Source organism: Geospiza fortis, unplaced genomic scaffold (assembly GCF_000277835.1).
Source record: "Geospiza fortis unplaced genomic scaffold, GeoFor_1.0 scaffold636, whole genome shotgun sequence".
In the NCBI taxonomy this organism is placed as follows: Eukaryota; Metazoa; Chordata; class Aves; order Passeriformes; family Thraupidae; genus Geospiza; species Geospiza fortis.
This window is the reverse complement of record NW_005054435.1, coordinates 201,430-222,346: the sequence shown is the minus strand read 5'-3', so window position 1 is coordinate 222,346 and position 20,917 is coordinate 201,430. Positions and strand designations below refer to the sequence as shown.

General features: G+C 40.4%; 2 protein-coding genes across 2 annotated transcripts in view; one reads left to right on the top strand and one right to left on the bottom strand.

Annotated features, from left to right (window-relative positions):
* The first annotated feature begins 2,738 nt into the window (after positions 1-2,738).
* On the top strand, positions 2,739-4,683 carry FABP2 (fatty acid binding protein 2). Its single transcript, XM_005427046.1, has 4 exons — positions 2,739-2,814; positions 3,479-3,651; positions 4,243-4,350; positions 4,576-4,683. The coding sequence occupies exons 1-4, from the start codon at positions 2,748-2,750 to the stop codon at positions 4,624-4,626; spliced, it is 399 nt and encodes a 132-aa protein (XP_005427103.1). The 5' UTR covers positions 2,739-2,747; the 3' UTR covers positions 4,627-4,683.
* A 4,255-nt stretch (positions 4,684-8,938) lies between these two features.
* The window catches only part of USP53 (ubiquitin specific peptidase 53), a 21,912-nt gene continuing 9,933 nt past the window's right edge, over positions 8,939-20,917 (bottom strand). Inside the window, exons 13-16 of the mRNA XM_031061991.1 lie at positions 20,204-20,905; positions 18,230-18,303; positions 13,304-13,415; positions 8,939-12,542 (exon numbers count right to left, since the gene is read on the bottom strand). Of these exons, the coding sequence (XP_030917851.1) occupies positions 11,540-12,542; positions 13,304-13,415; positions 18,230-18,303; positions 20,204-20,905 (1,891 nt within the window). The 3' untranslated portion in view covers positions 8,939-11,539. The remainder of the gene's footprint in view (positions 12,543-13,303; positions 13,416-18,229; positions 18,304-20,203; positions 20,906-20,917) is intronic.

Here is a 20,917-nt window from a genome sequence, read left to right as displayed (position 1 = left end):
CAAAAAGCCCCACAGGGCAACTGGCATATCAGTCTCTGAGTGGCAAGTGTCATCAAATGGCACTAATACTCAGAGATTCATTTCACCTTTTCTGGAAAAGCACACTTACTTTTATTGGCAGGTGTTCACTGTCACCCTTTTTCACTGAAACAAGGCCAGATTCCATTATTCTATGTAATCCTAGGATTCATTTTAGCATACAGAAACTGACAAAGTAAATACCAGGGTTGTTACTATTTTAATCCTAAATTTTGCTTCCAGATTTTTTCAACCTGGATCTTATTAACTCCTGCACTTCAGTTCTCTCCAATAAAAAAACTTTCAAAAATGCAGCACTTTATGGATCAGAGCCATTACACAGGAATTAGAAAGGAGTGGATACAGACCGTTAAGAGCAAGCTTTAAAACTCACAGCCCACTACTAACTAATCACACAAATGGATCCATACTCACTGGAAATTTCTAGGCAATTCTCAAACACTGAATTATCTTGCTGAACAGATTTCACATTAGCAGGATCCAGGAGATTCTCCTTGAACCAAAATAAAAGCAGAAATTCAGCAAACAGGCAGCTGGAGCAGGACAACATCTAGCTCAAGCAGGCTCTAATCCCGCTGCAATGCAACACCCAACTCCAATATGTACTTTGAAATTATTTATCCAAGACATGGCATTAGTTAGGCTCCATCAAGCTCCTGGTTGCTAGGCCACCCACTGTTAGGCTTAAATTGGCTTTACTGGCATACAATTGTCTATTTACCACATTGATACAGAATTGAGTATTGTGGTTCAAATGCTTCGTGAAACTTCCCAGTAAGGGATCCATCTTTGCAACCCATTCCAAGACATAATGAAGAATCTTTCAGTAGAAAACACTCATAAATACTGCACAGTCTGCATGGTTTTATCAGGGATTAGTCTCTTATTATAGAAATCAATATTTTCATGAGTATCATGTTTATGCTGGCACCAAGCCTTAACCCACCTAACAGTTCTACTAGTCTGGCTAATTTTAGTCAGAACAACTTGAATACAAGCCACAAAACAATAAACAGGGGAGATGAATACAACCCACTGCAAAAGGCTTTTTATCACCCTGATCTTTGGAACTGCACTGCCACCACAATACACCTTGCTACAACGATCACAGATCGGCAGGATGAGGTTGGCATAACCATACAAGTTAATAATTTATTGCCATCCACCTCATCTAAAGATCAAACTTCAAAGTTAGCAAGTTTATTCATTTGCAGTGTCCTGAAGCTGGTATGTTGGACAAAGCCACGAAGCCAAGAACACACCCTCAGCTTTCAAAACTGTCATGAGAACAGAAATACTAGAAAACATGATTTCAATGCACCATCAAAGAAAATGCTGTAGTTCTGAAAACCACACAAGAGGGAGACAGAAAAAGGAAAAATGTTGTGGAATGTTCCAACTAAGAAAATCTACAAAACCAATTTTAATTGTGATTTTAGAAGGAAAACCAGCTTCTATAGGAGGACAAAAGAACACTAAATGACGTGTAGGATTGTATGATTCCAATACATGTGAAAAACCAAAGTCATATTTTGTCATATTGAGCAACTCACATTATTTTAGACCTCAATTTTCTACTAAATACAGCAGAAGCTGCGCTACAACCACTGCCAGAAGGAACCTTTCTGCAAAGACTGTAAAGAGAGTTACCAGTTTTGTTTTGTAACAGCTGGGATGAACTATAACTCAGCCCTGGGTGTTTATGTATATACACTACACAGTTCAGGTAAGACTGCCAGTGATAACTACAAAGGTCAATATACACACCAGTGCAATAAAAACAGATAGTCTGACTCTCAGAATAAAGTCTGGCCATTTTCTGAGCTGGCAGATGGGCAAGCATTATTGGCACAGCACAGGCCATCAGCTAAAATATTTTTTGAGTTATGCAGGTGATCAAAACCTGCATGAAATTGTGGGAAAAATCTCCATGTGAAGACTACACACGAAGACCTAAATGATGTTGTGAAATGCACACTGTGAGGTAATTCCCTCATCACCCTTAGGAATAAACAGCATGAACACCTTCCATCTGGCTGGTTTCTTCAGTGAATGTTTATAATGAAGAAAATTTGCAGATGCTGCTAAGAATTTAAAGAATATATATTAAAAAGTGATGACATGAATAGAGACTACCATCCCAATTTTCACAGCTCAGTGTTAGGACAGGCAGCAAGAGGAGAGTTTTCTGAAACAACCTGCAGACATTCAGTAAATCCTCCGCCCCATGCTTGCTGTGCCATGCAGAACAGGCCCCAAACAAATTATAATGGACAAAGTAGAGACTTGTGTTTGTTTTGTTGGGTAAATAATATCACCTCCAGTTGCCTGAAGACTCTCCCACAAGCTTGAAGATGCAACTGAGATAAAAAATGTCAAGCAATTCTGTTAGTTTAATCATTACTTTCACTAGACACCTGATTTTTATCCCACATTGTGGATAGAATGAACGGATTAGCAATTCTTCATTGAGATGAGCAATAAAGATTCTGTCATTATCTGGGGGCAATAAGAGAGATTCAGCAAGCAGTGTGGTCAGGACTGGGAATTTGATTCAATAACAGGAAACCTCTCCTTGGAGAGGTCAGTGTATCAGTTGAGCTTTACTCAGCCTCGTCATCCAGTAAATTGCCCTCAAGATAAGGCAGAAGATAAATTCCCTGTGCAAAGCCTCGGCCCTGCAGAGCAGCTCTCCTGCAGGCACAGCCATGGCATTCGACGGCACGTGGAAAGTTGACAGAAATGAGAACTATGAGAAGTTCATGGAGGCAATGGGTAAGGCTCAGCTTTGCAATCCCCTCTGCAGGAAGAACATCACTCCAGCTGAATACAAACCCAAACTGCTTGACAACTACCTTCATGCCTGTCTTTTCACTCTTGGCTGCTCTGCCCCTGCATTTATTTTCAAAATATTCTGAGGTGGGGGGAAGATGCTGAGAAATGTTCTGATTTTAATTACACTGCATTAATCTTAACCAAGTCCAAATTTATTTCAGCAGAAAAAAAAATCTCTAAGTCTAGATTTGAGGAAAAGGCTCAGACAACTTGAATGGATAAACTTTAAATCTAATTCTATAGCTGGACTGTAATTTTGAAAACATCAAACCAATTTAAATATTCAACAGGAAGGAAATCATCATTCTTCAATTTCAGAGAAACACTTGATTCAAGTAATTCTAACATCCTGATATTTACTTGAAGTTTGTACAAAGTGTGCATTATATGGACATAAATCTAACTACTCCAGTTAAGACAGTGATTTGTATTATATGTGTACTGGTGAACATGGCCTCGATGGAAACTGAAGGACAAATATTTGGGTCAGAACGCTGCAATAAACTCACTTGGCCACATACAATTGATTTTAAAAAGACAAATATGATTTGTCTCCAGAGGTTCGGGGGTTTTTTTTCTGATTTATGTTAACTGATTTTTTTAGGTATTGGCATGATGAAAAGAAAGCTGGGAGCCCATGACAATCTGAAGATCACCATCCAGCAAAATGGGGACAAATTTAATGTCAAAGAAGCCAGCAACTTCCGAACCATAGAGATTGAATTTACTCTGGGGGTCAACTTTGACTACAGCCTGGCTGATGGGACCGAACTTACTGTAAGAGTCTTCCTACACAATTCAATATTTACTATGTGATAGTGACTTTATAACGTGCAGTTTCAAAATGAATAATTTGTCTTCCCAGTTTTTAATTTAAATTCTCCTTCTGAATTACTTGAAATTTTCCTGAACCTGACTGTTCAGGAATGCTTGCAGCTTATACACCAAAGCATAAGGGAGTCTTAACTGTTAAAGGTTCAAGACTGTATCATGGATCTCAGGGTTCCAGAGAGCACAAAAAGCAGAGCAAGTAGCAATTTTCACAAGATGAAATCCAGGTGATTTGCAATTTTACTTCTTCTAATACCCAAGTTCACCTCGAGTGCAGAGTGGGTATTTGTAAGAAATTACAAATCTCTGTTGATATAATTATTTAAAATAAAGTGTATTGACCAGTAAAAAACACCTAGGTTGGCTATTATGCATTTAAATAAACCAATGGTTTTATTAAAATTTCATTTTTACAGCCTTTCTAAAAAGCATTATTACACTGTTTTAATATTTTTTCACTTTTAAGCATTCTACAGCCTTTAAACCAAATCAATGTCATAACTGTTGTAAAACATTTGGGTTTTTTTCCCATCATAGGGTGCTTGGACCCTGGAAGGAAATAAACTTGTGGCCACATTTACCAGAAAAGACAATGGAAAAGTACTTAAAGCAACCAGAGAAATCGTGGGTGATGAACTCGTTCAGGCGAGTAAAGAAGTTATTTACACACAAGTTTGCAATAGAATCAACAGAAAAAGTTTTAAAAGCTTTTCTAAAAGTAGAAAATATTTTCTTCAAGCCAAATAACTTCATTATCTATAGTTAAAATTCTCAGTTGCCTATAAAGAATTTAAAACTCTCTGAACCATATCTGGGAAATGAAACTTTGCAATTCCAGCTAATGATTTTTCCTTCCTAATTTTTTAACAGACCTACCTATACGAAGGAGTTGAGTCCAAGAGATTCTTCAAAAGGGGCTAAGCACTTCACAGAGAACTGCACCACAATGAAGGAACAATAAAAGACCATTTTCTACACATCCTCTGCGTGGTTTCCTTTCCCTTTCCATCCCCTCACACCGCCTCCCTAGCAGCAGTTACCTATGCTGAAAACATGGGCTAGTTCGTCATGTTCCTGTTTTGCCTCGAATGAACAAACTCCCATTACCAAACGCTTTTTAAAATGTCTTTTGTACCAAGTCCTACTGAAGCTGCAGAAGGCTGCAGAAACTATTTTGTATAAGGAGAACTTCAATATTTTTTGCACAAGCTCTCAAATGGAAACTTAGTTTCCTTGCAAAGGCATTTACACTGAGAAACAGTTTCTCTGTGTGTTTAATGTTGCGCAAAATTACGGGAAAACCAAAAATAAATGAGATAGTACAGATGGGGATGAGGCTTAAAAAGGAAGTACTGCCATTGTTTTGCCCCAAATCTCTAACATACTTCATCTACTACACATGCTTAACCAATACTTGCTATATAAAGACAAATCCATCCTTATTTCTATTGACAGAACTTACAAAGGAAAACTGCTACCCTTAAGTGCTTGTTTAAGAAAAGTAAGCTCTGTTCAGAAGCACCTGCTTGCAATCTCTCTGCAATTATCTCTTAATAAAATCTCTTAATATCTCCTAATATTGAGGCTAAAAAGGGGTAATAGCTACCAAGAGAAAGGTTTTGGTTCACACACTCCTGGATTTCTGGTCATTCTTCTGGACACAAAAATGATAGCCCTGATTTCAATATGGAGTGCACTGGAAGGACTGAGGGTGGCACATCCCAGGTGTGAGTGTGGCATCAGGTTGTGCCATTTCGTTTATTTTTATTTACTCCTGCAGCTGGGGGTTGTGCATATAAAGCACAACAGAATACACTATCTACATGAACTTTTCCACATTTGTTCCGTGCACAAGTTCCGACTAACCTTAAGGAGAGGAGTGTATCTTAAAACAATTTTAATTTTCCTAAACTTCTTCACAACAGGATTCCCAAAAGGTCTTCTAGTTTTTCTCAGAGCATCATCTGCTCTCCATGAAACCGCACCGGGACGAGTTGGTCAATTTTCATTTCCACACAAGCCCCACCCAGCACAGGTGGCAGGACAGGACCAACTCGGTGTGACAGGACTGACCGCCTGCTCTTCCCCAGTGTCCGCATCTCACCTGGCAGGGAGCAGCAGCCAGCAGCGCCCAGGAAGGACTGTCAGCTACCAGCACTGGGGAATCCACAACAAGCATCGGTTAGCCCAAAAACAGAGGGACAAGCAGAAACACTCTCCGCGTCCAGCGTCTTTACCTCAAGAGCCCGCCCTACAGGGCAGTGCCTGAGGCGGGGATTGCGAGGCTTTGGCCGACGCGGGAACGGGGAGGCAGGGCGTGAGGGGGGAGTGGCGGGGCTTTCCTGAGGCAGGAATGGCGTAGCTGTGCCTGAGGCGGGGATTGCGGGGCTTTCCTGAGGCAGGAATGGCGGGGCGGTGCCTGAGGCGGGAATGGCGTAGCTGTGCCTGAGGCGGGAGGGGCTGGGCGGTGCCTGAGGGGGGAGGGGCGGGGCTTGCCTGAAGCGGGACGGGCGGGGCCGCCGCACGTGACCCCGGGGGCGTGGCCGTGGTACGTGCGCTCCGTTGCCATTGGCGCCTCACCCGGAAGAGCCATTGGCGCCTGCGCGGTGGGGCCGCCGCCCTGCATCCCCTTTCCGCCGAGGAGATGGAGGCGGCGGCGCGGCGGCGGCCGCGGGAGCCGGAACGGCAGGAGCGGGAGCAGGACGATGGTGGGCAGGTGATGTCGCCATCCCTATCGGGACAGTCCTACTGGTTGGACCTGTGGCTCTTCATCCTCTTCGACCTGGCACTTTTCCTGCTTATCTACCTGCTGCCCTGAGGGCGCGGCCCAGGTGAGGAGCGGCGTTCGGGGGCGGTCGGTCTGTCGGTCGGTCCGTCGATCGGTAAGCTCCGACGGGCTGTGTCCCCTGGAAGAAAGGATCCGCTTCAGGAGCGGACCCCTGGGAGCAGCCTTGGCATTCCCACATCCCTGGCTCAGAAGGAGCACAAATGCCTCTCAGGAAACTGGAAACTGATTCCAAACCACCCCCAGCTTTGTTTATTTGTTTGCGAGATGTATTATCCGCTCTTTATTCAGGAGGTGTGATTGATGCTGCTTACATGTCAGTGTGTTCTGAACGGCTGTGCAGCGCTGCGAACATAACCAGACCTTGTCTGTTCCCTGTAGGGCATTGCCACCGAGGGAATTCTCACCTATTTCGCACCTTATGAACACCGGCGGTGGAAGAGGAGGACCATTTGTGCGGGATAAGCAACCGGGAACACGGCTCCACTTGAGTGTGGGTGGAGGAGGCACATTTCTGTACTGTACCGTGATGGATCTGTGTGTGTCACAAGTGTTACTGTTGGGTTTTGCCTGTGTCCTGCTCGTGTGTCCTGAACTGTGCCGTAGAGATCCTGTACGACACACTGACCGTGCTTTGTGATTAGTGCCTAAAGGATTGTTGGGCAGACATGGAAGCATGCACTGTGTGAATAAAATCCACTGAAAGGACACCCTGCAGCGTGGCTGAGAATAAAGCCCAGCTCTTCTGTACACTGAAGTTGTAGCTCAGACCTGTTCCCTCAACAGATGAAGCTTGGCCAGCTGTTCTGCTTCCAAAAAGTTAATCCTGATGGGTTGATGCTGGTTGGTTTTCTATAATACATCTCTCTGGTTTTTCTTTCTTTACTTTCAGCAGTTACTGAGCCCTCTCAGGCTCAGTATTTATAGATATAAATATATACATATATAAACATGTCAATGTTTAACCCAGCAGCAGTGTCTTGTCCTCACTTTCTGATTAAGATAAATTAGGTTCTGCTTTCCTTGCTAGAAGCTGTGAAGGAGGAGCTTACAAAAGCAGCCTTGAGGCACTGGCAGATGACACATAAAGATCCCTCCTCCTCCCCGCCCATGGATGGTATAAGTAGACAGTGACAGATAATTAAAAGGTTTCAACATCAATTTCCTCTGTCTCAAGAGAGGGAGACTCTCAAACTTGTGTGAAAGGGAGGAGTCTTTTGCAGTCTTCAGAGAAAGAAACAGAAGCTGAGCACATGGAGTGAACTTTTTGCCAGGGCACATGTGGGGGAAGATAGTTTTCAAGCTATGGATGGAGGGGATTCAGTTTTCTTTAGCATTTTTCCTTTGGGAACACTAATTTCTAATTCTGAGAAGTACAATCCATGCTTGGTGGTTTGGTTTTTTTTCCAGGAGTACATACAAAATAACTGGATTGCAGAGACTTGGAATGCTGAGTGCTTCAATGTCTTCTCACACAATAAATGAAAATGGGCCAGAATGAGGTTAAATAGGATTTGGGATGTAAAAATAGATAGATGCTCTTTCTTTTATTTTTATTCAATTGTGAAGACAGTTTTGCTGCTGGCAGTGGTTTGTTCCATGTGTCAGCCCTGTGCTGTAAGAACAGAGATGCTGTGCCCTGCTGGCATTTCTCATCTTGGCTGCTGGTACCTGTGAGATCAGGGTGGTTTCAGAGATCTTGACTCAAGGTGCACAGCAGCCCTGAACTGTGACTGCATTCTCACAAACACCAGAATGGGAGTTCCAGTTTTTCCAATCAGGCCATTAAAAAGGCAAGCTCACTACATTCACTACCTTTTTTTATCCCCCTTCTGGCATGATATCACAAGTGAAATCCCCAGGGAACAACCTATTGGGAAAAGACCACTAATGTTACTGTATTTCTTTTTTGATAAGGGAGACAGGTGAGATTCAAAGGCTATTAAAGCTCAGAAGTTGAATTTCAAGCACTTTACCACTAATTTAGTTTTCTCCTTCAGCCAGATCCGACATTAAAGGTGTTGCTTATCTCAGAAAACATAAGAGCTAACAAAGTGCAGGCTGGTGCTGCACTGGGCTCCAGCTGTTCCATAAGCACATGGAGCTCCTAAGTACAGAGATCCAGGTAAATTTTGCTTATCCCTAGTAAAGATAGTAAGGTAGCCTGTGTATCTGTCAATCACTTGTCACCAAATCTGTGGGATTATGGTATAAAAATGGCTTTATACATTTCATAGCTGTTTAAAAAGTTTAATCTATTTACCAGCTTTATGTACAAATACTTCAGAAGATGAATTTTCCTGTTCAGAAAAGGTGAGCAGACCACCATCTCCACAAAACTTTCAACCATCAGTTAGCAGCATTATCTGTCATGTTCAAAATGTAGTTCTGGAAAGCCAATTTTTTTTTTGTTTTTTTAAACAAGAAACACAAAAAGAACAGACAACAAAAGATTTTAAATTTTTATCTTGATATTTTGAACAAGTAGAACTTTACAAGTAAATATTCCTAAAGACTGAAAAATATATTAATTACAAGACTCATTAATATCTTTACTGTTACAAAAATTGTCTAGGCTCTTATACAAATCTATAGCTGGGAGGGGACATTTATAAAAAAATAAATAGGCACCCTAGGTAAGTTAAAACGAGTTATCACATATTAGTTAGCAAATATTACATACATACATACATGGAGTGCAGAGGCAAATATAAAAATGAAGGTGCCTCGATTAGCTGTCTGTTTAATCATGAAATACCTGGTAAACATGGGTCACAGAGGAAGCTGTCTGGTGAGATTGCTCCAAGCTAAGCAAGGAAACTGAAGTACACCTAAGTTACTGCAGCTACTTTAGAGAGGAGTTTACCAGTTGTGCTTACTGGGAGCAGAGTTCATTGGTATCAGTAAGAGGCATTCATATTGCTCGTGGTACAGAAGTATCAACATTGCTATGCATGTTTAAAAATAAGTGTTCTAACATCATTCACAGTTGTTGCTGTGCTATCCATACATAAAAATACTGTCATTTCCAATACAAGATTTTTTTTGTTTTTTTGCAAAACATAATTTTACAAATTATACATTATTTACAAATTCCAATAATCTTGGTTTTTACACAGGTATTAGGGGACAGTTGTACTTAACTGGCTATGTATGTTATGTAACATGGCTAGGTGAACTTGAAAAGTTTAATTTACAGGTTCTGAAATCTCTCTTAAAATATTACAATAGGAATCACCCAAGTTCTTACATTTTTAGTGTTCTTCTGTATTCAATTTATTTTCCTACAAAAGGATCATTGTTTAAGTTGCTGTTTACTAGCAGCCATACAGAAACATGCATAGTATTTTCACTATAAATTCTAGAATTCATTTTTCCCCAAGTGCTACAACAAATTTTGATCAAGAAGGTAGAAAGGTTAATCTGAGATACCTGGTTTGTTGCATATATATAATGTTCCAGTTCTACTGTAAGGTACATGTTATTTAAAAAAAAAAAAAAAACTGACCTTGCCACAGAATAACCAAAACTACTGTTTAAATGTTTACCTGGAATAATTGTGCTAAACAATTGCCATTATTTGGTTGAAGCACTAAAACACATGTACATAAGGTTATGAACATGAAAAAAAGCTTTTCTGATTTCTTATTATTTTCATAATAAAAGGCATTGATGTTTAGGTGTAATCAGCAGCATGCCAAGTAAACACTCCAATGTGAATAATGGAAAAATTTTACCTTTTTAGGTTGTGCCAGGTTTTGCTATGCTGCCTCAGCACTCAGTAGATGGTTCTGTGCACTGATTTAACTAACCAGATAAAAGCCAACTAAATCTTCCTCCTTGTTACTGAGATAAGTCAGGTTAACAAAAGACAAGGTAAATTCCAGAGCTGCCAAAACTGGAGAAGGGTGACAGAGCAGAGAAAGAGCAACCTCTTCTTTCCATGCCCCCTTAGCCACCAGTCTGGCTGCACATTCAGCCTGACCTGCTAATGCAGACCATATCCATGTGTAGGACTGATCCAAATGGGAAAACATGTTAGTAAAAAAAAAAAAAAAAATGGAAAAAAAAAAGTCAAATGTGTGATCCCCATGAACCTGGAAAAAAAAGGGGAGTTTAATAAATAGCAGCATTGACTTCGCATGCAATTGTAGAATAAGTCAGAACTGAACGTAAGTAGGAATTACTTCTTAAAGGTTACAAAATTAATCTTTCCTAGTTGCATAACTCTGTATTTAAAATTAGCATCCTATTCTGTTGTACTGGTTTGTAACTTAGGAAGTTAAATTTAATAAGTTAAAGTATACAGCTTAAAGGAGAAAATCTGATAAACATGTTTAAAAATGTACACTAACAGAGCAGAGGTATTAATAGGAAAGCATTACTGCAGTTTACTTCAATTCCCTTTGAAAGTCTAATTTAACACTTGCAAACCAAGATGGTTTTTAAAGAAGTATTATTATTAAGGCTTTTGAAATAAAAAATAAATCCTCTGGGTAAACTTGCATTAAAGACACTTGAAGGTTTGTGAAAGCACAGACTTTGCTTGAGAGACATCGCTTGAAAAAACCATGTCACCTCCTGCTACCTCTGAGGATAAATACTGCTCTTTTATGACTTCACGTACTGCATTAGTTGTGGTAGCATGCTTCTCCCTTTTGTTAGTCTAAGAACAGTGACCACAGTCTGAAGGAACACTTCTTACACTGCAGCTAACCACATCTTCTTACAGAATTAGTGACATCCAGCAGATCCTGCTGCTGCAAGGTGTGCACGCCCAAGGGACCACATGGATACAAACTGAAGAAGACAAGCTGAGTAACAGAGCTAAGCATTAAGGCAACTAGAGTAACAAATCCAAGAACCTCAAGTTTAGCACCTCTTCTCTTTGCCTCTATTTGCATATTCGTTTGAACAGTCACAACTCTTAAGCAAGTACAGTCAGCTGGGTACCTGGTAATCACACACACACACAGATTTGAGGTTGTGCCCCTTTACAGACATCATGAAATGCTGAAGTCAGATCCAGGTGTGGGCTTCTTGAAGAACCTATCGACTGCAGTGTATTCCTTCTGCATTTGCCTTGTACCTCTGTTCAGGGGTGGGATGCCTGGGCTCCAGAGTGGTGGGGTATGTGGCAGTCAGATCTACTGCAGCTGCTGGAGAATGCTTCTCCTTGTGGAAGCTTCCACTCTCTGTGAAATACAGCTTGGGTCTCTGGTGGTACTTGAGCCTGTAGGTGTCAGTCATGCAGCTGTCTACTGAGAAGTAAGTGGTTAGGGACACGTTGTCGTTCCCATCCGCATAGGCAGGGCCTGGTCCCGTGTGACGAGATCCTTTCTTCAGCATGTTCTCAGACACGGTCCAGAACTCATTAACTGATAAGCGAGGTGGAGAATCCGGTTTTTGAACAAACACTTCGTTCCCTGGAAAGGGCTCCTTAAGTCTTTGTTCAGCTGGGACTGCACTTGCTTCTGCTGCAGATTTTGAAGGTGCACCTGTTTGCCTTAAGGGACTATTTCGCAACGCTTCCGTTGATTTTACATCTGCTACCGAGTTATTCTCTGATCCTGCCAAAGTGCTCAGAGCGTATTTCTTTGGGGGTAAGGGGGGAGGAACGTTCTGGTACACGGCTTCAGGCACCCAGAGTGGATCTGCCCTCCGGAGCAGGTGCCCCATGTGCTCACTGGGAGGGGCGGGCGGCACCGCCGGCCTTTCCTGCAGGCCCTGAGGCACACAGGGCACCAGCCCTGCCTTGGGACCCAGAGTGTGATGGGACAGACTTCTTGGGTGATGGGACTGCGGCTGGGCAGGGGGGGGAAAGTCACTGTGGATGGGCTTCCTGCCACAGGCATTGTCTGGGAAGGGGTGGGGCACACTGTCTGCACAGAACACCGGCACGTTCAGCTTCTCAAACCTCTCTGCGTGAAGCCACTCGCAAGGGCTCGGCTCGTTTGCCTTGTTCCTGCTGTCTGACTTCACAATCTCTTTGACAGCTGGCTGCAGAGCTGATGATGGGAAAAATTTCCTGTTGGTCTCAGGCATTTCAGCTCTAAAATACAAAACCACGCAGGATGTGAGTATCCATAAAAACATACAAAAAGGCTCAGATAACAGGGATTTTTTCAAATACACCCTTGGTAAAACTGCTGAAATATTCAAACCGACAAGAGAGTTAGGATCTGTTCAATAGGATACAGCCCTTGGAGTTGGAGTTGTATTAAATTACTCCAGAGTTTCTTTCATTTGAAATGTAAATGTGCCCCAAGAAGGTAAGATAAATTCCTTCAACATTCAGGACTCCACTGTCTTCTAAACATCCTTGTGACTCTGAAACATCCTTTTTCAAATACTGGATGCTACTTTAAGTTGATACATTTGTGTTTACATTTTTAATTTTTAGGAGATACTGAGCACTTAAGAGTTCGTATTAGAAACAACAAGATACAGCAGTAGCTTCTAAACACAAACTCTTCTCCCCCTTCCAGACAAATCTTTCAAAGCTTTATGGGGTGACTGCACTAACCACAAATTGGTTAATCACTGCATATTGCATTAAATTCCAAACAGGAAAATGTTAAATCCCTCTGCTTCTGCTAAGATGGTTTAAAACCATCTAAGCCATTCGGTGACATTGTCAGCATCAAAATTAAAGACAGAGTTTAGACCCATCAATTATGCAAAATTCAAAAGGAATTGCTTGTCAAAAATATTGAGTGCTTTAACTTGTCAATGCTTAATATTGATCATTGTAACATAACAGAAATCAGTATTTCTTAAACTATTACAGAGGAATATGCCAGTACTGGTTACCTCTTTACTGGAGGACTTGGCACCTGCAAATGTAATTCTGTTGGGAAACCAACATGAGGATGAGGTCTGTAGTTAACTTCAGAATTGATCTGGTCTTTCCTCAAATCTGGGGCTAGAAAAGAAAATATTTCAAAATTAAACAGATGTACAATCCAATTCCTTCTTTGTAATTTCTCGGAGACTACAGAAACGAACAAAATACAACAGGACAATCTCTTTCAAGATTTGAGATTAATCAAAGTAACCATTTTGAAGATAACCTGCACAGAAGGTCAGACCTTAGAATCTGGAAGAAATTTTCTGCATTTTCTTGTTACCAGAAAATAGGTAATGGTCACAATTTTGAAGTCCTGTAGACATATTTTCAAGATCACCTTAACATTTAATCTGGCTAAAAGCACATTTTCAAAGGAAACTTTTCTTAAATGGGTGTTTATTCAAACATCCAAAGTCATTTAAATGACAAAATAAGAATTATGACTTTGAAAAATTCATTACGTGTTACAATAATTAAACAGAATGAATACTGCAGAGATTGGGGGTGGTTTAGGTTGTTCTATTGTTTGTGGGTTTTAACAGCTCAAACCCTAGAGCAGGCTGTAAGGCTCACAGAGACATTGGGCAGACAAAGAGCACTGTCACCCACATGCCCCAAACACACAGCACTGAGTGCCTGGGCCAGCACTACTGCACTCCCACTCCTCAAGCTCCTTTGATTCCCAGGCAAAGAATCATTCCCTGAAAATACACAAGTTCTGAGCAAGGCAGCTCCTAGTGTGCAGGAAATAAAGGAAGCATTGAAGTATTCGTGTCAACACCACACAGCATAAACCACTCACTTGGCAAGTGACAAGCAGCAGTCTATTTGTTTAGAGATAGACACTCCAAATCTTGCTAATGCCATGATTAGCCCATCAATATCAGTCATCTGCTCTGAAGTCAAAGGAATGGCTTCTTATTTTTATTGTTATTATTATTTATACCATGGCTTATTTTGGCTATGTACAGACACACTCATAACTGCTACACCTATTTTACTTGTTATTTCCTTAAGTTTAAATATTTAAAGTCTTGGAACTTTAGACTCATGAATATATGAGCCAAAACCCCAACAACAGAGCAGAACTAAAGTGAAAACTTTGGGTGTTGCTGTTGGGTGATACTTGTTTTGAGGGTCAATATCTGCCCTATGTTTAGGTGATGTGAGACTTCTAAAGACATGAAATCTTTCACCAAAGAACACAGGTAGCAGAGGCTAAAGCAGCACACAGCTCAAGAGACAAAGCCACCATATGGCTTTCCTCAAGTCTTGAGAAGAAAAAATAAAAAAGGCATAATAAACAATACCACAACCTTAGAAATAATATTTATGGGAAAATATTCTTACTAATGAGTTCATGCAAGGCACAAGTAATTAACCTGAGAGTTCAAAACAGCCTGTGTGCCACGGAGCTGCCTAGCAGTGAGATAACCAACACTGAGGTAGTATTTCACACAGAAACATTGCATTCTGCTGCAGGCTGGGATGATTTTCCCTCCCAGCCCGACTCCCGGAGGAGCCGGGAGAGGGCAGCAGAGGCCAGCGAGCGGCTCCCTCGGGCACATCCAGCCGCGCCAGGAGCTCGGTGCCCGCGGAATTCCAGCCAACTTAAAAATAGATGTGTTATTTTCCCTTCTGCTGACAGGACAGCCATGCACGGTTAAAACCAGACGCTGGCTCCATTGGGAATTTTGGCTCTACGTTCTCTGCAAACCTAAATATGGGACGCACAAGCCCTGCTCAGCTGGAGCCCAGCATCCTTATCAATGGGTCATTAAGAGCTGAGCAATAAACGAAAGGTAATTGTGTCCTGATATATAAACCAGTCTGCTATTAAGATTTACAGACATCTATTTTCACTACTGGGTAGTCAATCCAGATTTTCAAGAGATGAACATCCATTCTACAGGTAGGACTAAGCCCACAGATAGGACCAGCAAGGTCTTGTCTAATATATCTCCATTTACACAAACAGAACATGTGCAAAAATCTACCACGTCCAGCTTCTGTGGGGAAAAAAATCCCAAATGAAAATAAACACAAAACCCCTATGGAAACCTCCAACAAAAACTCAACTCCACATTAAATTCAGCTTCCTCTTTATGGGTTTTAACTGCATGCTTCCTGGAATTTTTTTTAAGATTTCCTAAGTTGTCAATAAAAAACCCAGCAACAAAGCAGAATACTTATTGTAACAAATATTTGTGGGCAAATTCCTCTCTCTCAGCCCAGACATTTTCTGTATTCAGTTGAAATAACAGGCAAATTTATTGGAAGGTTTGGAAATGTGGAATAACAGTCAGTCTTATCCTGCTATTTGCAGGATAAGACTCAGTCAAGGAAGTAAGTATGTTATAACTTGTCCAAAATGCAGTATTATTTCTGAAATACAGTGAGAAATCTTCTTTTTTAAAAAGTAAAAAAAAAAAAATCCTTTTATTCTAGAAACTTTACTTTTGGAGAAACATTCAGTTGCAAAACCTTTCATAGGTATCTTTATTTTATCATTTGAAGACACTCTAGTAAAGCCTTTATTTGTTTCTCTTTCATGGTCAGTAAACTAGCTACAAAGCTTTAATTCTCTACTCATGTCTTTAAACTTGACATTAATGTACACTGACTGCACCATAAGGGTAAGAACTGCATTTCCTTAAGAGCAGTTGCATGTTTTAAATTATTACTGTAAGTGTACAGTTTTCCTAAGCATATGAGCCGTCTTCTTGAGTTGTGGTTGGTTTGTGGGGTTTTCTGAAGTGGCACATACGCAAAGGCAATTTGGATTCTTCTTACACACTAACCAGATCTTCAGAATGATTCTAGATTTCAGTTTGAGTTGGCACATGCTATTGGACTGAACAATGGGAAAACCATTAAAAAACAATGGGAAAACCATCAAAATTAGTAATCTTTCTTTAACTTGCAGAACATGAGGCTGGAAATTTTGGCCTCACACTGCTCATGTCTCAGGTTTTTCATACTCAAAAAAATTTTGCCTCCTCAGCTCACTGAGTTCAAACTTTATAAACACAAAGTGATTAATATAAATAATGGATACTACATCTGCTTACTCAATATTTACATTTTCCTGCCAAAATCTGACCACACAATTTAGGGATTGGCTTTGTGGGACCTTTGTTTCAGTACTACAGTTATCCACTGCTTACTGCCCCTGTAAGGAGCAGCCACTTGCTCTCCCAACCACCATGTGATCCAGTGTTTCCATCTTTATAATGTTCTGACAATAAGTTTATTTTGGTTAAGTCAGGGACAGAATTCCACAAGTGCTGAACAGTAACCTCATTCAGCTCCAGTAAAAAACAAGGAGCTGGTAAAGCACAAGTTATACAAACGGTGGGCATAATTAGAAGTCCAACATTATTTCCATAAGAAATTTTCCACACAAGAAAACCACTCAGACATATTTTTTTTGGAGTTGCCATGAGAGCCTAACAAAGATTTCTTACATTCCGTTCCTCTCTCAGAAAGGACTGAGCATTTGTTTTTTAAGGTCTTATTTTCTGGGAGTCTGTCTGGTATTTACCTACCAATCCATGCCTCATTCATCATATTCAGAGGTGGAACATGAGGTAATATAACTGATATATCACACAAGGTAAAATACTGATACCTGTAAATGACTGCTCTTGTCCTTGCTAAAGGTGTCCTGACACACTTTTTCACAACCCAAAAACTGAGTCCAAATAAATCCTTAACCTCACATAAATGTAAATTATCAAATTCTTCAGATCTCTTTTTGGTCCATTGATCACTTCCATTAGAAGTATTATTTTCCCAAATGGAGCTCAGTACATGCAATTTTTAAAAGAAGCTATTTAACAATTATTGACTGAATTAGAATAATTGAATAGGTGGGATCCTATCATCAATTTCTTGATGGTATCTTGGAGGATCACATAGGATCACTATACTTTTTTAAAGAAAATGTAGGATGCATGTTGAAAGCTTTAAGTATTCTTAAGTACTCTCTCCAGAGAACCATTCATTGCTTTAACCCACTAATTTTTAATGCCTAAAGAGTATTTAAGTATTTTTCACTGTTTTATTTTTCCTTTTTCCCATCCAACTGTGTTTGATAGAAATGGTATATAGTACAGAACTAAAGCAGAAGAAATCTCATGCAAATCAGATCTTTGCTTTCCATGCTACTCATTTTTGGTTGGGTTTTTTTTTTTGTTGTTGTTTGTTTGTTTTGGTGTTTTTTGGGTTTTTTTTTTGTTTCTTTGTTTTGGGTTGTCAAAATAAGCAACTATAAAGTTAGTTCTCTTTCTGCACTAAAAACGAAATTAGAATAAGGACAGAGAAGGAAGAAGTGGCATGGCAACATCCCCATCCCCACCCCCACTTTAAGTCCTAGGAGAAACTATACTATACATTATTTGAAAAGAAGTATGATATCTATAAAAATCAAATGTTTCCTGAGGAAGTGGCCTAATAGTTATTGCCCCTCTTTGTACAAGCACCCTCCCATTGTTTCAACAACAGCAGATAATGATTTTGGCTGGCCTCAGGCTGACCTAGAATATTTATATGCCAAGGCATTTATCAACTTTATAAAACCCTAGCAGACATATTAGTATGTAAAAGGAAGTAGACTTCCTTATTACAAGTGTTTCTTCCTGATACTGCTTCATATCTAGGAGGAAAACAAATGGTGCCACCCAGACATTAAAAAAAAAAAAAAGTCTTGCTCAGTATCCACCAAGAAATCTCCTGGAGAAGCTTCTGGGGAAACCACAGGGAGTGAACCAAATTACCATGTCATCTCTGTTAGGGATTTTTGGGGTTTGGGGCTAGGGGGAAGAAAAATTCTGGTATATCTACAATAGTTTTTGAAAATTTAATTTAATTTTTATATGGGTTCTTACCATGGAAGCTTCTGTTCTGCTGGGGTACTGAATGTACCACACTGTCAGCTTTTTTGGTTGGCAAGTTCTGTTCACTGTAACAGAAGCATATATGTGATTACAGCATTGAAACTGTTAAACAGACACCACTGGTCATCTAATCCAATTTATTTGTAGGTATAAATATCTTAAGTGAAACCTGTAAACCAGCATTCCATCTTGTCCATTTTCCTAATTTGATAATTTGCTATTCATTAATTCTTTGTTTTGGTAACAAATATTATTCTAAGTTTTGATTGCCACTTGGTATCTCATTCATAGGGATTTTCATTTGATTTTTTCCCCCTCAAACTGGAATAGAACTGGAAGATCACAGCTACAAACCCAAAAGGAGAGGGAAAAATTATCAGAGGATTTACTAAATCTTGCTGGTTTAGATAAGCAGAAAACATGCATTACTAATCCAGATAAGAAGCTGACAAACACCCTGCCAATTTCTACCTTCTACAAGAGTAAGGCAGGGAAGAGGATACATGGGGGCAAAAGTTCCATTTAAAAAAAAAAGTTATTGAAAGGCCACAAAACAAGAAAGATACTGAAAGAAATATGAAGAATGAAAAACAGTAATATTTCCACTTTCTAAAAGGACTTACAAGTCATTGATTTGTATTTTTGGGGGTTATGAGACAGAGTCTGAAAGGTTAGCAGGGAACTAGTAGGTATTGCCAGCCAGTTGAAATTACCAGTCACATAAAGCATGTCTGCAAGTCCCAGGAAGTCAGTTGTATTTTGATAAAGTATGATTCTTTCTTTCTTTGACGTTGTTGTTTAAACAACAATGTAAGCAGCTTCTTCATGAACTACACTGTTTGAAATTTATCATATTCTGTCTCACAAAATGATACATTTGGGTGCCCCATTGTCTCTTGGGCAAGCTTAAAATGAGACAGTTTCAACTGTGCAAAATCACTGTTTGAGGCAACCATCAAACACTGAAAACACAATCTAGCTTTATACATAATTATGTCATTAACTACTAAAGCCCATCAGGTTTTTGCATAGTGGGATTTTGTACAATTTGGTGGGAGGGACAAAGGGGAGAATGGCAAATAGCAGGATATGAAAGGGCCTTGACCTTTCTCTTTTCCTGTGAAATAAGTTGCCATGAAAATATATGTCTGAAAATTTGCTTGGATCTAGCAAATCAGATCTATCAAAGAGTGCTGGGCTTGGGCTCCCAACTGTGCTCTTCCATTTTATGGATGCAAATAAGATTTGAAAGAAGAATGGGTTATAGAAGGATCTGCATTCTACACACAGTTTGAGATACACAATACTGAAAAACTGCATGTGGAAGGATTATAACTTTAAATTTATGTGATGCTTGAAATAGAAGTTGGAATGGACCTCTTCAGATCATCAAATCCAACCAGTTTTAGTAACTTTACACTTTTCAGCAAAGATTTATTTCAGACAGGTCAATCACTTACCAAGTGTTCAATACATATCTGAGGTTATCTAGAAAACTGAATTTCTGCACTATGACTGGTAACAGCACCCAAAATTCACCTACTGCCACTCCCATCTCCTTGTCAGGGCCTGAACCAATGTTACAGGCGTGATTAAAATGGACACTGTATTATTCCACAGCAGATGGAAAGTTACACACAGTCTAAAAATCTTATAAGTAAAGGAGTGTAGCACTTACTACAAATGAACACACCCTGCCCCTCAGCAGGGCTTAGCAGTTCTGGCTCAGCGCCTCAGTAACTGGCTCAGTGCCTCCCCAAGAGAACCAGAGTGAAGGTAAATTGAACATTTAATTGCCCACACCCTTACTTCTAGATACACTTTAGCTTTCCACATACCTGACTTCAAGCAAGTTTCAATGCATGTTTTCCTGGATGGTTTTGGTTTTGAAGAACACACAAAGGTTAGAACAGGTTATTTTTCCATAAATACAACCTATGCAAGCTCTAAGAGAACTACCATTACCTGCAGGAAGCACTGTCCTTCACATTCCTGGCATCTGCTGTATTGATTCCTTCAATAACAGGGGAGTCTGGATTTGCAGAGCCGTTGCTGATATGGTCACTGCTTTCATACCCAGATTCTGTCCTCTGAATTTGCCAGTTATCACCATGGATTTTTCTCTCTGTAAATCCCTTGCTTTTCTCAGCATTCCCTTTTCCCTCAGAATCCAGTGAACTTCGACTTCCTGTATCCTGTTTTGTCTCATCTTCATATATGGTCATTAAACCCTTCTGCATTTGGTTCTCCTTGGGCCAGTGGTTAAAGCCCCGCTCCTTTTCGTGCTTAGATTTACTGCTCAGGTTTGCTTTGTGCTTTGGGCTGTGCTGCTTCTTCTCAGTCTCACTGAAAATGCTGTCTACATTCAGTGTCTCTCTCATTGGTTTCCAACCTTTACTCCTGCTCCTCATACCTCCTTTGTCCCTGGAGTCTTGGCTGGTGTCCGTGTCGTAGCCAGTGACACCATCGCTCCAAGTCCTTGTCACTGGTTTATCCCCAGCAGGAGAAGGTTCTGTTTTGTTTGATCCAAGCACATGTGCAGAAAGCTTTGCCTGCTGAGGTGCTTGGCTCTCGTGCCTGTAGGGGCCCCTTCCCTGGCTGCCGTAGATCCGCTGATCCGCGCAGTGCCTCAGGCCATTTCCCACCGGAGGAGACCCTGATTTGGCACTGGAACGCTCT